Source organism: Engystomops pustulosus, chromosome 5 (genome assembly GCF_040894005.1).
Source record: "Engystomops pustulosus chromosome 5, aEngPut4.maternal, whole genome shotgun sequence".
Taxonomy (NCBI): domain Eukaryota; kingdom Metazoa; phylum Chordata; class Amphibia; order Anura; family Leptodactylidae; genus Engystomops; species Engystomops pustulosus.
In genome coordinates this window covers 195,563,915-195,578,697 of record NC_092415.1, presented here as the reverse complement: position 1 = coordinate 195,578,697, position 14,783 = coordinate 195,563,915, and the positions used below count along the sequence as shown (strand labels likewise).

The window sequence follows — 14,783 nt, the reverse complement described above, 5'->3', positions numbered from 1 at the left end:
AGAGACCCTCACATCCCCGGCAGTCATATTAGGTTTTGCCTCTTAGTCTTTGTATGGTCGGTGTATGATGTATGCGATGAGAGAGGTGTAATGGCCCCCCGTGGCTATAATGTAGTATATTTACACTCCCGCTACACCCACTCCCCGCGCCGACTGTGACAATAATGGTCTAGTGTGTGAATACGTGGTGTAAAGAAAAAAAAGAACACCTTGTAATTAGATTTCCCGTGCGCGCCGCTCGCTGCTGATAGACGGAAACGCGTTGTGTACCTTTTGCTCTGAATAATTTATTTCCATTGGTTCCTCGCGGCAGCTGCGTTACACTGGGTCACCAGGGACAAGTTAAGTAAACAATTTATTTGTATAGAGAACACTGGGCCGCCCTGTGCCGCGCTCCCTCCAGCACAGCTTACATTCAGGCTTTATTACCAGGGTGTATTATTATAGGGTATTGATGTTTCATACAGTAGATACATTTTTGTTTGTGCGCCCCCCAACCTTCCCCCCTCCCCCGGCTTCATACAACAACACTGAGAACGAAAAAACTCTTAAAAGGAAACTTACTGTGAAAATCCGTCATGATAAACCAGCGACACTTACTCATAGATCCAGATATTTGTTATCCATGGCCTCCTTCTTTCTAAAACACAGTTTAAAAAAAATTTCCAAAGGGCCAAAAGGACTCTGGGGGGTGTTTTCAGAGCCCATCCGTGCTATAGCTTCACAGGCTGTTACACTGTGCATGGAAATTTCCTCTGCTGCAGTAAGGTTACAACAAACGGAGGGAGGGGTAAGTGCTGAGGGAGCAGAGGTAAAGAGGAGACAGTGTAACAACCTGTGAAGCTGCAGCACGGAGGGACCCCCCTTTACAAAACCCTTTTGACTCATTAGCATAATTTTAAAGAGTGATTTTAGAGGGATGATAACAAGATCGCCACAGTCACGTTACCTGGATCTATGAGGTTGTATCCCTGGTTTATCATGCTTGACCTCTGTGACCTCACTTCCTGCTTTGCAGCTATTGGCTGAAGTTTCAGCGCACAGACTTCCTGTTTTACCCGCCCCCTTTGTGTGCACACGGCGAATAAGAGCCATTTGTACTCAGAGCTGTGTGGGTTTTTGTTGTTGGTAGCAGCAGGACTGTGATATATGGATTCATGTTCCAGGATTGTCGCTTCTATGAGTGCGCTGGGGGTGTGTCCTCACACTGCTGTGCTCTCTAATTGGAGCCCTCACATAGGAACCCTCCAGTCAAAGCCGATCCATGAGTTATACCTTGTGCAGGGCCTGAAGGGAGAAGCAGGACTCTAGTTTTTGGAATTCCAGGCCCCGCACCATGTATTATTCAATGGATTAGCTCTGATACCAAGCACAGAGCCGTAGATTGTATAGTGGTTGTGTTTGGTATTGCAGCTCATTCCTATAGACCTGAATGGGACTAAGCTTTGCATATGCCACAGGCCTGAGAAGCAGAAGCTGCCATGTTTAGAGCATTTCTACTGCTTTGAACCTGCTCCTTGACCTATCCAAGAATATTTTATTCCTTTATTACCTGCCTAGAGGTAACTGGGGGTGCAGTATGGTGTGTATATATATATATATATATATATATATATATATGTATATATCGTCGTGGTAAATTTTGAGGATGCATGAAGAGCAAAATATTCAGGAGTAGCCTTCATTCACACCTCCCTTAGCCCTGGGTGCAAACAGCTCGTGATCCTGCTCATTATGTCACATGGTGACCACATGGACCTCCTCTTGTGGTGACCCCACGGACCGCCTCCTCTCGTGGTGACCCCACGGACCGCCTCCTCTCGTGGTGACCCCACGGACCGCCTCCTCTCGTGGTGACCCCACGGACCGCCTCCTCTCGTGGTGACCCCACGGACCGCCTCCTCTCGTGGTGACCCCACGGACCGCCTCCTCTCGTGGTGACCCCACGGACCGCCTCCTCTCGTGGTGACCCCACGGACCGCCTCCTCTCGTGGTGACCCCACGGACCGCCTCCTCTCGTGGTGACCCCACGGACCGCCTCCTCTCGTGGTGACCCCACGGACCGCCTCCTCTCGTGGTGACCCCACGGACCGCCTCCTCTCGTGGTGACCCCACGGACCGCCTCCTCTCGTGGTGACCCCACGGACCGCCTCCTCTCGTGGTGACCCCACGGACCGCCTCCTCTCGTGGTGACCCCCACGGACCGCCTCCTCTCGTGGTGACCCCACGGACCGCCTCCTCTCGTGGTGACCCCACGGACCGCCTCCTCTCGTGGTGACCCACTGCACCCAACACAGGGAAGAGTCCTCCAACGTCAGCAGTGATGGGGTTCCCCAGTCCTGGAATCTTGATCGAGATCTAGACACAAAGATCAGTTACTAACTCTGGCAGTAAAGTGAGACTTGCTGCTGTGCTAGGCTGCACGCTGACAGGAAGAGGCATGGCTGTGACGGGAAGTGCTGATGACGGTAGAGCAAAAGACCATAACAAGTAGTGTTATACATAAAATAAAAAATATTAAGAAAACCATCTGCCCTGTAACTTACTTAGCGTCAATTACTGACAATGAGGATGGTTTCTGCTACAGACGTCTGGTGTCATCTATGAGGAGTAATTGTTTTTTTTTCTGTTTTTCAAGATGGCACAGGACAGGATTAAAGAAGAGGAAGATATCATGGTAAGTGTTATTTATGATCAATATTATTTTTGACAGACCGCTCTGCATAAACACTTTCCTCTATTACCTGTCTAAAGGTGTGGACAGTTCCCTTGCAAGGTATAAGGTATTAACCCTGAAGACATGTGTAACCATACCTTTGTGTGTGTTGGTAGAAGTAACATACTGCAAAAAATGCTGTTCAGGATCGAGCATGTCCTCACACTGCTGTGCTCTTGGTTCTCTGCATTGAGCTTCTCTTCTGCCTCCCCCTTTGCCTGAGTGAAACTTGTAGTAAAATACAGGAGTCACTCAGATTAAAGGGTAGGGCTGTGGGCTGCTAGGGAACAGCAGTGTGAGCATTCTACAGCCCTGGAATATAAATACATATTTCACAGTCCTGCTGCTACTAACAACACTAATAAAGTTATGGTTACACAGATCTTAAAGGGAACCCCTTTTTTGCAACAACCCCCCCCCCCCCCGTCCTCATAGAGCATTGCAGATACACTGCTAAACATTTTTTGTATGAAAAATCGGTATTACAGAACAAAAGATATCTTATATATTACCTTTCAATTACATGTACTGTGTGACTAGTCTAGTCGCCCCCTGGGCGGAGCTGAAGAGGAGTAGTTTCCCCCCACCCTTGGAAATCCGCTCCTCCATGTGTGAGATTTTCAAAAGAATACTCCCGCTCCTCACCCGCCCTCCTCCTTTATTCTTTCGGCCCCTGGCTCGCCCCCTGAACATGTCATCTACCCAGATCCCGTCCGCTGTCCTGAATTCTCGCTGACCACCAGGCATTCTCGCGCCTGCCCAGTCCGCATGTCTCGTACTGTGCGTACGGACATGCGCAGATGAGGCGGTGCTGGCCGCAAGATCCCCGCATCTGTCTGCGCATGCGCCACACTACGCTGCTGGCTCAACTTGGCTATGTTGACAATGAGGCGCCGGGAGCTACGCAAACTACGTAGCCAACCCGAGCCGACAGCGTAGTGTGGTGCATGCGCAGACAGATGCAGGGACCTTGCGGCCAGCACCGCCTCATCTGCGCATGTTGACATGCTGACCACGCAGGCGCGAGAATTCAGGACAGCGGGCGGGATCTGGGTAGGTGACATGTGCAGGGGGTGAGCCAGGGGCCGAAAGAATAAAGGAGGAGGGTGGGTGAGGGGCGGGAGTATACTTTTGAAAATCTCACACATGGAGGAGCGGATTTCCAAGGGTGGGGGGAAACTACTCCACTTCAGCTCCGCCCAAGGGGTGACTAGACTAGTCACACAGTACATGTAATTGAAAGGTAATATATAACTTATCTTTTGTTCTGTAATACCAATTTTTCATACAAAAAATGTTTAGCAGTGTATGTGCAATGCTCTATGGGGACTTGCAAAAAAGGGGTCTCCTGGTGACAGGTTCCCTTTAAGGGCGCAAGGTAGCTAGAGCACCACCTGGGCCTCATTACACCTCTGACCTAGTGTGTTGTGTCCATGCATCCTGCTGATTTTACCCTAAATACTGTTGTCTCTGTAGAACCCTGCTATTCCAATGCAAAAGCTCCAGGATATTCAAAGAGCCATGGAGCTGCTTTCCGCCTGCCAGGGACCGGCGAAGAACCTTGATGAGGCAAGCAAACGTAAATACCAGTTTTGGGATACACAGCCAGTACCGAAACTTAGTAAGTTTGCAGTAGGGGGACTCCCTGTTGCGTGTTGTTTCATGTTAAACATTCACATGTGATCTTAAAGGGTCGCTCTACAGTGAGAGGGATGGGCTGTGATAGTTAATCTGGGGATAAACATTCCCATTCTACGATATAAAATAGTTTTTTTGCCTGCTTCATTCTGTTAAAAATTTAAACAGCGAAGAGTTATGGTATTTCTTGCATAGTGTAGCGCCACCTGGTGGTCACATTTCATAGCAGTGTGCACGTCCACCTAATGAGCATAGTAATGGTGGACACACATGCTCAGTTATTCTCCTCGCAACAAGGTTTCTTTTTATAGTGGGTCAGCCAATCAAGGTGGCTTATTGTCCTGTTTGTCCCGGCAATACTATAGGTCATCTGTAAGTGGGCAGTGATTCATTCTTATGTATCCCAAATTTTCCTAGTAGCAATAGATCTTTCTCGTTGATGTACATCTATGGGTGGGTTGTCCTTCAGTAACTGTAATACCATCTGTTTTTGTTAGCATTGGAGCGGAAGGGACAGATCAGAGAGAGTTTAACTGTAGGGTCTGACTACATAGGGATGATTTGTAGTCTGTTACCAAGGAAACACAGTATGTATATAAGATATAGTGGAATTGATATCCTGTTGGACAGACATCTCTTTGACAAGAACACGTGCCATTTACATTGTCTGAGCATCTCCCAGTTTTTGTGAATACGTCTAATAACGCGCCCCCCCCCCCCTTTTCTCATCGTAGACGAAATTATAACTTGTCACGGTCCCATCGAGCCTGACAAGGACAACATACGCCAAGAGCCATATTCACTGCCTCAGGGTTTCATGTGGGACACGTTGGACCTGAGCAACGCTGAGGTGGTAAGTCACCGAAAAGCTTTGGTGCTTCATTATTGGATAAAATTCTGTCCAGGGGGCGGAGTTCGGTCTACCACCATCTGGTGAAATGTTAAAGGGATTGTCGCAACTCCTCATTGTAGCTGTACGTCTCATTGTAATATTTGTATCACTCGTCTCTTGTCTTCTATCCACCAGCTGAAAGAACTTTACACCTTGCTGAATGAGAATTATGTGGAAGATGATGATAATATGTTCCGATTTGACTATTCCCCAGAGTTTTTACAATGGTGAGTACCCAGGGAGTTAGTCCTGACACTGCTGTGCTCTGAGCACTCCGCTGTGGGGAATCCTTGTCAGGAAGTGTTAATGGGAACCTGTCAATTAAACTAACCCACACAACGATCTCTATATTGTCCCAATGCCTGTAAAGTTCCATAGTCAGTTCGTAAAGTTTACTCACCATTTATTTCTATCTCAGTCGCTTCTCCAGTTTTCTGATATACAAGGGGCCTACTTTCTCTTCAGCCAAGTCAACTCTGCTCCGCTACATCATTCATGCAGAAAAACGTTACCTTTGTTTGTGTGTGACTTAAAGAGAGGTGAATAAGAGAGCTGAGTGACATTGGCTGTGTGTGTGACTTGCTGAAGAGAATTCCTGAGGGAGGGGTGAACGAGAGGGGCGAGAGACGCTGGCTGTGTGACTCACTGAAGAGAATTCCTCCGGAAGCGGGTGAATGAGAGGGTTGAGAGAGATGCTGGCTGTGTGTGACTCACTGAAGAGAATTCCTGAGGGGTGAACGAAAAGGTTGAGAGAGACGCTGGTCTTGTGGACTCACTGTAGAGAAACCCTGAGGGAGGGGTGAATGAAAAGGTTGAGAGAGACTCTGGCTGTGTGTGACTAGCTGAAGAGAATTCTTGAGGGAGGGGTGAATGAGAGGGTAGAGAGAGACGCTGGCTGTGTGTGACTAGCTGAAGAGAATTCCTGAGGGAGGGGTAAACAAGAGGGTGGAGAGAGAAACGTTGGCTGTGTGTGACTGGTTGAAATGAAATCGGCTTCCTTATGATTCTTCCAAGATGATGATTCATCCTCAAGAATGATAAAGATGTTGGCTGCGTTTGTGTGTTACTTGCTGAAGACAATTCGGGAGGGAGGGAGTTGAGAGAGAAGCTGACTGTGTGTGACTGGCTGAAGAGAAATCGGCTCACTCATTCATCCCTCCCCCATGAATTCTCTTCAGCGAGTCATACAGCCAGCTCACTCTCATTCCTTAGGGTGAGGGGGGATGAGCTGGAGGTTCGGCTGTGCATGAAGAACATTAATATGCCGGACTCGGTTCAAAGGAAAGACGATAATCAGACTCACATGGGGTCGTATACATTGATGTGAGACAACTGTACAACTGACTGTGGAATTTTACAGGCCTGGGGAGGAACAACATATGGATAGTTGTGCTGCTGTATAATAGCAGTTTAGTTACTGTGGGTTAGTTTAAATGACGGGTTCCCGTTAAGTTTTCCTGCAGTTCCCCCAGTGGATGAAGTGAGTATTACATGGTAGTTATTCACATGACCTGTGTGATGCAGGATAGGTCCTCCGAAGTGAGAGAGTTTTATTACCACTCTATTCTCTGGCCATAAGATCTATCTAAACAAAACAAGATCTTTAAAGGGGTTTTCCAGGATGATGACATAACCTAATTGATGCCTGGACTCTTGGAAATCCCCTTTAAGAGTCTTGTCTGTGGTGATGTTGCTGGATGACTGATGAGGTACCTGGTGGGTCTCTTGCAGGGCGCTGCGTCCTCCGGGCTGGCTGTCGCAGTGGCACTGTGGTGTCAGAGTGTCTTCCAATAAGAAATTAGTCGGCTTTATAAGCGCGGTGCCGGCGAATATCCGTATTTATGACAAGTAAGTAAACGCCATTGCCTATCTGTCCATGATGTGACATCCCGCCAGGATAGTATGCAGATCCTGGGCTCTAAACAATGGGTGATAGAACGGTTACTTGCTCATTTCTCATGCCGCCCCTTTAAGAGGCACCCTAGTCTATGCTCATGTCTCAGGAGGAGCAGCGCTATACACCAGGATCGCTCTGTCTGTTTCTTTCAGTGTAAAGAAGATGGTAGAAATCAATTTTCTTTGTGTCCATAAAAAGCTGCGATCAAAGCGTGTGGCACCCGTCCTCATCCGAGAGATCACCCGGAGAGTGAACCTGGAGGGGATTTTTCAAGCCGTTTACACAGCAGGGGTCGTCCTACCAAAACCAGTGTCTACCTGCAGGTACAGTATGTAATGTCCATGTATGTATGTACTGGTATAGTGAGTGCAGCTCTGGAGTATAATACAGGATGTAACTCAGGATCAGTACAGGATAAGTAATGTCATGTATGTACACAGTGACTGTACCAGCAGAATAGTGAGTGCAGCTCTGCAGTATAATACAGGATGTAACTCAGGATCAGTACAGGATAAGTAATGTCATGCATGTACACAGTGACTGCACCAGCAGCAGAATAGTGAGTGCAGCTCTGGGGTATAATACAGGATGTAATTCAGGATCAGTACAGGATAAGTAATGTCATGTATGTACACAGTGACTGCACCAGCAGCAGAATAGTGAGTGCAGCTCTGGAGTATAATACAGGATGTAACTCAGGATCAGTACAGGATAAGTAATGTCATGTATGTACACAGTGACTGTACCAGCAGAATAGTGAGTGCAGCTCTGCAGTATAATACAGGATGTAACTCAGGATCAGTACAGGATAAGTAATGTCATGCATGTACACAGTGACTGCACCAGCAGCAGAATAGTGAGTGCAGCTCTGGGGTATAATACAGGATGTAATTCAGGATCAGTACAGGATAAGTAATGTCATGTATGTACACAGTGACTGCACCAGCAGCAGAATAGTGAGTGCAGTTCTGGAGTATAATACAGGATGTAACTCAGGATCAGTACAGGATAAGTAATGTCATGTATGTACACAGTGACCGCACCAGCAGCAGAATAGTGAGTGCAGCTCTGGAGTGTAATACAGGATGTAACTCAGGATCAGTACAGGATAAGTAATGTCATGTATGTACACAGTGACTGCACCAGCAGCAGAATAGTGAGTGCAGCTCTGGAGTATAATACAGGATGTAACTCAGGATCAGTACAGGATAAGTAATGTCATGTATGTACACAGTGAGTGCAGCTCTGGGGTATAATACAGGATGTAACTCAGGATCAGTACAGGATAAATAATGTCACGTTCCTCCCTGTTCCGCTAGAAATGACATGTAGCAGTTGTATTTCGGCCGCTCCTGTGTGTCAGTGAGTTGCTGGCTCGGTGCTTCTCCTGTAAAGCCAAAAGCTCATACGAAAAACTCATTAAGGAAATAGAATTCCTTAATCCCTCAGGGACGGCTCTGCAAATATTATGTGTAGCTGGTGGAGAGCAGCGTGTAAGGAGCGAGCGTCTTTCTGTGTGCTGACTGTTTGCACATTGATGGGAACGTGTCACAGGGAGCAGCGGTGACATCAGGGTCTGTATATGGCAGGAGATCATCAGCAAGTTGCCGGATCTCATTGTCTCTGCGTTGTGAGCGCTGGGCGGCTCCTTTGTTGTATTCAGGACCAGTTACTGTAATGCAATAACCAGAGATCAGAAGCTTAACTATCAACACATAAAGCATGTAAAGGGAAACTGTCAGCAGAACCGCAGTGTTAGGTATTATCCCAGGAGAGATGTACCTACAATAAAGAGGGACAAATATAATATTCTTATCAGAGGTTTACATAACAAGATAATCGTACGCTGTACAAAAGCAGATGTGTATGTAAAGGGAGATTTCTAACCATTCAGAGAAGTTGTTAGTAGCAGCAGGACTTTGAAAAATTTATATAATTCCGGATTGTAGCTTCTCCAAGTTCACTGCGAGCATGTCCTCACACTGCTGTGTCCTGCACTTTTTGCAGACAGTTTTGGATAATGTCCCTGGAAAGATGTCTCATGATAACTCTATGTATGTATGTTAGTAGCAGCAGTACTGTGAAAAATGGATTCATATTTCAGGATTGCCCCTTTTCCAAGTGCACTGGGGGTGTGTCCTCACACTGCTGTGCTCTGTGATCTCTGCAGCCAGTTTTGTATATGGTCCCTGGAGATCTTTGTGCACCATATATTCACACAGTCAGCAGAACTGTGGAATATGCATTAATATTCCAGGATTGTAGCTGTGTCCTTACACTGCTGTGCTCTGTACATTACACTTGTCTTTGTTCCTGGCCACTGTTTGACTCGCTGCAGTAGTCTTCAATTACTACAGCAGTTACACAGTGGAAAGAGGAGGGGCTATGGAGTAGCTTTGTGCAGAGAGCTAAGAGCACAGCAGTGTGAGGACACTCATAGAATACAATCTGGGAATATAAATGCACTTTTCACAGTCATTCTGCTACTAAGGAGACAATGGGGTCAGGGGAATAAGGTGTGAGCACTAAAGGATCGAGCATGTTGAAGCCCAGCATGGCCAATCCTTCTTTACACTAAGTCAGGGTAAAGTCAGGACGACACCATGGAGCCCTGCATAATCCCGTCTCTGGAGTCACCTCATTATTTGGCCACATCGCTGTCCCCGCTCCTCAGCCTTTTGTTTTTTTTAACCATTCGCCTTTTGTGCGTCTCGAGAATAAGCGTCGGCCCTTGGCTCCTTCCACCGGTGCAGAGGGAGCAGGATCTGGCCGCAAAGACGCTTCTAAAAGTAGATTTCAGACAAGAAGGAAAACTTTGTATGCGGAAGCCGTCCCCGGGATACAAAGAACGTTTTCACCGAGGATTCGGAGTGAGAAGATGGGGGGGTTTAACTACTTCACCGCTGGTATACGGGAGCATAACCCCATGTCCTTCCCCTACAGGTACTGGCATCGCTCCTTGAACCCTAGGAAACTGGTGGAGGTGAAGTTCTCGCACCTCAGCCGACACATGACCTTACAGAGGACGATCAAACTGTACAGACTCCCAGATGTGAGTAGCCACAGATATTAGGGGGGGTGTATCAGGACAGGGGGATAAGATGCAGCACTGGGGGTCTTAAAGGGGTTTCCCAATCCCAGGCATCTTGAGACCCAACAGAGGCCTCAGCGTAGAACCGACTAATAACCCTAAACCTTCTCATTCATAAGGCCACGAAGACCCCCGGACTAAGACCTATGGAGAAGAAGGACATCCCCCTGCTCCAGCAGTTACTGAATAGCTATCTGAGCCAGTTTCACCTCGCCCCGGTCCTGGATGAGGAGGAGGTCTCACATTGGTTTTTCCCTCAGGAAAACATCATTGATACCTTCGTGGTAGAGGTAAGTCTCTAATAGGACCACAACTGAAAGCTCCTGGTTTGTAGAACTGGATTATTCCTTCCTTCACCTATCCACAAATACAGGGGTGTAACGTATACCCCTTAAAACTGAGATAGATATACAAGGGACCCCAGTTCTCCTGATTATTGAGCTGCCCTCCACCCAATAACTGTCGATGTTGTAAAGTTGCACCAACCCCTTTAAGATGTTTTCCCCAATCATTAAAGGGAACCTGTCACCAGGAGAGCCATTTTTAGCGCTCCCCCGGTCCCCACAGAGCATAGTACATACACTGCCAAAGTGTTTTTGTATTAAAAATTGGTTTTACAGAAAAAAAGATATGTTATATTGTACCTTTCATTAGCATCTGCTGTGTGACTAGGCAGTTGCCAATTGGGAGGGGCTGGAAAGGAGCAGTTTCCCCCCCACCCTTGGGAAACATGTGACCTTTTCAAATATATGAATAACTCCCCACACTCGGGATTGGCTGTAGAGGAGCAGGGGGCGTCGCTAAGCCCAGTGATGGGTGTTTTCATATATTTGAAAAGGTCACATGGAGTAGCTGTTCCTTTCCAGTCCCTCCTTTTTGGCAACTGCCTAGTCACACAGCAGATGCTAATGAAAGGTACAATATAACATATCTTTTTTTCTGTAAAACTAATTTTTAATACAAAAACACTTTGGCAGTGTATGTACTATGCTCTGTGGGGACTGGGGGAGTGCTAAAAATGGGTCTCCTGGTGACAGGTTCCCTTTAACTCCTGCAGCTAAATGGAGAGAGCTGAGGTCACCTTCCCTTGCACTGGATGTAGTGGTGACCTTACCAGGAGGACTTTAGGTCAGGAGACCCTCTGCCAGGTGACAGGTGTTAGTGCAACCTCAAGCATGATAAACCAGGGACATTACTCATAGATCCAGGCTCCAGGACTGTGGTATCTCCTTATATGTGTTATCCATGGCCTCCTGCCTTCTAAAAATCTACTTTTACAAACAGTTCATTGCACTGTGCAGTAGCACTTCCCCCTCCCACTGTGTGAGATTACATCAGACAGACATGGGGGGGAAGGGAGACATTGTAACAGCCAGTGAAGCTACAGCACAGAGGAGCTCTGGTAACACCCCAGAGCACTTCTGACTCATTAACTTATATGAATATGCTAATATTAGAAGGAAAGAGGACATGGATAACAAATATAAGAAGATTACTACAGTCCCGGTGCCTGGATCTATGAGTAATGTCCCTGGGGATTGTGATGGTAGATTTCCTTTATACCCTATGGAATCTTTTTTTCTCGGCAGAGTTCTAGCGGTGCATTGACGGACTTCTTCAGTTTTTACACGTTACCCTCCACGGTCATGCATCACCCCGTGCATAAAACTCTCAAAGCCGCGTATTCCTTCTACAACGTCCACACGGAGACGCCTCTGCTGGACCTCATGAACGATGCACTGATTATTGCCAAATTAGTAAGTGGGGACTTCCTTCCAAATCCTAACACCCCTTTATGCGACCAGACAATCATTAATTTCTGTTCTTCTTCCCGTCTTCCGGCAGAAAGGATTTGATGTGTTCAATGCGCTCGATCTGATGGAAAACAAAACTTTTTTGGAAAAGCTAAAGTTCGGCATAGGAGATGGTAATTTGCAGTATTACTTGTTTAACTGGAGATGCCCGGCTATGGACTCTGAAAAGGTGAGTGCGCACCTACCTGGCATGGGAGCATCACAGGGAGCTGGGAGATTTCTCATGTTATCTTTACACTGTATCTGTAGAACGTCTTAACTTCCCAAGAAGACAAAGAAATCAACATAAAGGGAGTGTAACTGGGTTAAGGAACCCAAAAATTATGGATTACTTTCCAAGAAGCCTTGTTTAGTCTTCCCCCTTTTTCTCACTGACCTATAATAGAAGAATAGAGTTAGAGGAAGGATTTGACTAAGGGCATTTTTGAGGTCTGTATGCTATATTTTATTGTCTTGCGGATGGCATACTGACCCATGGATTCCTATGGGTCTGTTCACACTCTGAATGAGCCCTTAGTTTACTGGATTGTGTTACTTGGAGGGCTGAAAGTAATGAGGTGTATCCTCACACTGTTGTAGCCTCTCCCCTCTGCTTACTAGGCTAGTGATTGGACAGCAGTCCCTCAGAGGGGGAGGGGCCATCCAGATTAATGCTGAGAGCTAAGTGCACAGCAGTGTGAGGGACACACCCACGTGACACTACAGTAACCCTATCTGTAGTTTTGCATGGTGAAATAACACGTTTCACTGCTCCCAATCCAATGACTAAGCCAAGTCTTTTCCACAATTCCTATTTGTCGTTTTTTCAGTCAGTGTAACTTAATTTTTGGGTTCCTTCACCCTGCAGACAGTGAAATGTTACAAAGTATGGCGCCACCCGATGCCCAAAGTAAATAGCAATGCGCAAGTCCACCTAATAATCTCCCTACTAGTTGGATGCACATGGTCAGTAAACTGCAGGTCAGCCAATAAAAATAGCTTTTTGCAGTCTCTGGGGTACATGGTAGTATATCTGAGATGGAGAGAGAAATATCTGGACTGCACATCCACACCTGATACAATGATCTCTTGTCGCTAGGCTACATTTACAAAACATACGTGAAGTTCTTGGTTACATTTTTATCAAATTGCATAAGCCCGGTAAGCACTTCATGGTGACCCCGTTTTAGTGGATCTTTAGGTCATTGGGTGCGGCATCACATGGCGTCCAACGTTACTGCAACACAGCACCAGCAGGGACCAAGACCCAGCAGCACTTTCACCGCACCAATACTGGAGGACTAAGACCCCATGGCTGTGGGCCCTGGGTCCCCACCGGAACCGCACCAAGAGAACAGGTCTTCAAAAGTTCACAATTCCATGTTGTCTCAGAAATGGGCTGAGTCCAAGTAGGTGGCACCATGGTGCGGTTCCGGTGGGAACCAGGGCCCACAGCCATGGGGTCGTGCAGTCTCCCTCAAATAAAAACATATGGGGCGGAGTACTCGTGCCAGGAAAAATATATATGAAGGGACAGAGTTCAAACTATACCAAAATATAGTGCGGTGGTGCATGGCTTCTCCTGTGTCTGTGGTCCTGTTCTGGTGGAGACCCAGGGTCTCCCTCCTCTGGCAGCTCATAACTTCTCTCGGCTGCCAGAGGGGGAAGGAACTTGATTCTGGTCAGAGCCTACTCCATGAAAAAGAAGAATGTTCTGCAAATGATTTCGTCTTTTTTTTCAGGTTGGTCTGGTGCTGCAGTAAAATCCGCCACAGTAAAAACCGCCTCAAGTCATTCGACAAACGGGTCGGCAGCCGCTCTTCAGGACAGACAAGCACAAAGTGAACGCCGGTGCTGGAGCAGAGAGGTGGAGTGAAGGAGAGGAAGTAGCGAGCACCACACGGACATTACACTGCGTCGTCGTCCTTTCTTCCCGACGCACGGACTTTATTTACAGGAATAAAAACCGAAACGAAAAACAAATCCAAGCCCCCCCCCCCCCCCCCCCACAGAGCGAAAAGCCAACCCAAAGCACATTCCTTCAAGTTTGGAAAAGGCAGAACTTTTCAAGGACCGGACCAGCTCACGCGGTCTCCACGTCACCGTCATTTTTTTAATATATACGGATGGAACTGCTGATTGCATGTAAAATAAAACTTTTTGGATTTGGCAGCGGAGCATCCTAGCGACAAGGGCCAAAAATAAGTGACTGTACCGCGGATCGCTGGCCAGTGTCGCCCCCGGGTGCCTGTAATATTAGTCCTCCCCGTTTTTTTTTGCTTTAAAGCTTATTTGTGTCATAAAAAAACGGAAAATGAGCCGTCACTGGGGGAAGGGGGATCGGTCAGTCTGAGGACAACATCGCAGCGTCTCCAAATCTTGTCATTTGTAATGAATAGATGGACGGGTGGGCTAGTGTTCTGTTTATAGTAAATACAATAAGAACAGTCATGGTGTGTGCGCCGCGTCACCTTCGTGTTCTTCTCCCCTCTGCAGGAGTAATACGCCCCTTTATAATCTGTATGGGAATGGGGCAGTTTTGTACCACTGAGCCTTAACAGATGGGTTTAGGGCTACAAACATATATTAAAGGGGTCAGGGAACAGTTTAAGTCTTAACTCTGCTGCTACAGCTCCTCCTATTCAGCAGAGCTCAGACATGTAAACACAGAAGCACGGAGAGTCTGCAGACGGTACAAAAGTAAGTAGCAGGATTGCTGAATCACTTGATGAACATTCAGGGATTATTCACAAGGC

The 14,783-nt window shown here is 47.1% G+C and overlaps 1 protein-coding gene across 1 annotated transcript in view; it reads left to right on the top strand.

Moving 5' to 3' along the window:
• The window catches only part of NMT2 (N-myristoyltransferase 2), a 40,028-nt gene extending 25,550 nt beyond the window's left edge, over positions 1-14,478 (top strand). The window contains exons 3-13 of the mRNA XM_072154269.1: positions 2,639-2,677; positions 4,193-4,337; positions 5,089-5,207; positions 5,382-5,473; positions 6,978-7,094; positions 7,296-7,466; positions 10,087-10,195; positions 10,354-10,524; positions 11,824-11,991; positions 12,080-12,217; positions 13,770-14,478. Coding sequence (XP_072010370.1) covers positions 2,639-2,677; positions 4,193-4,337; positions 5,089-5,207; positions 5,382-5,473; positions 6,978-7,094; positions 7,296-7,466; positions 10,087-10,195; positions 10,354-10,524; positions 11,824-11,991; positions 12,080-12,217; positions 13,770-13,790 — 1,290 coding nt within the window. The 3' untranslated portion in view covers positions 13,791-14,478. The remainder of the gene's footprint in view (positions 1-2,638; positions 2,678-4,192; positions 4,338-5,088; positions 5,208-5,381; positions 5,474-6,977; positions 7,095-7,295; positions 7,467-10,086; positions 10,196-10,353; positions 10,525-11,823; positions 11,992-12,079; positions 12,218-13,769) is intronic.
• The last annotated feature ends 305 nt before the right edge of the window (positions 14,479-14,783 follow it).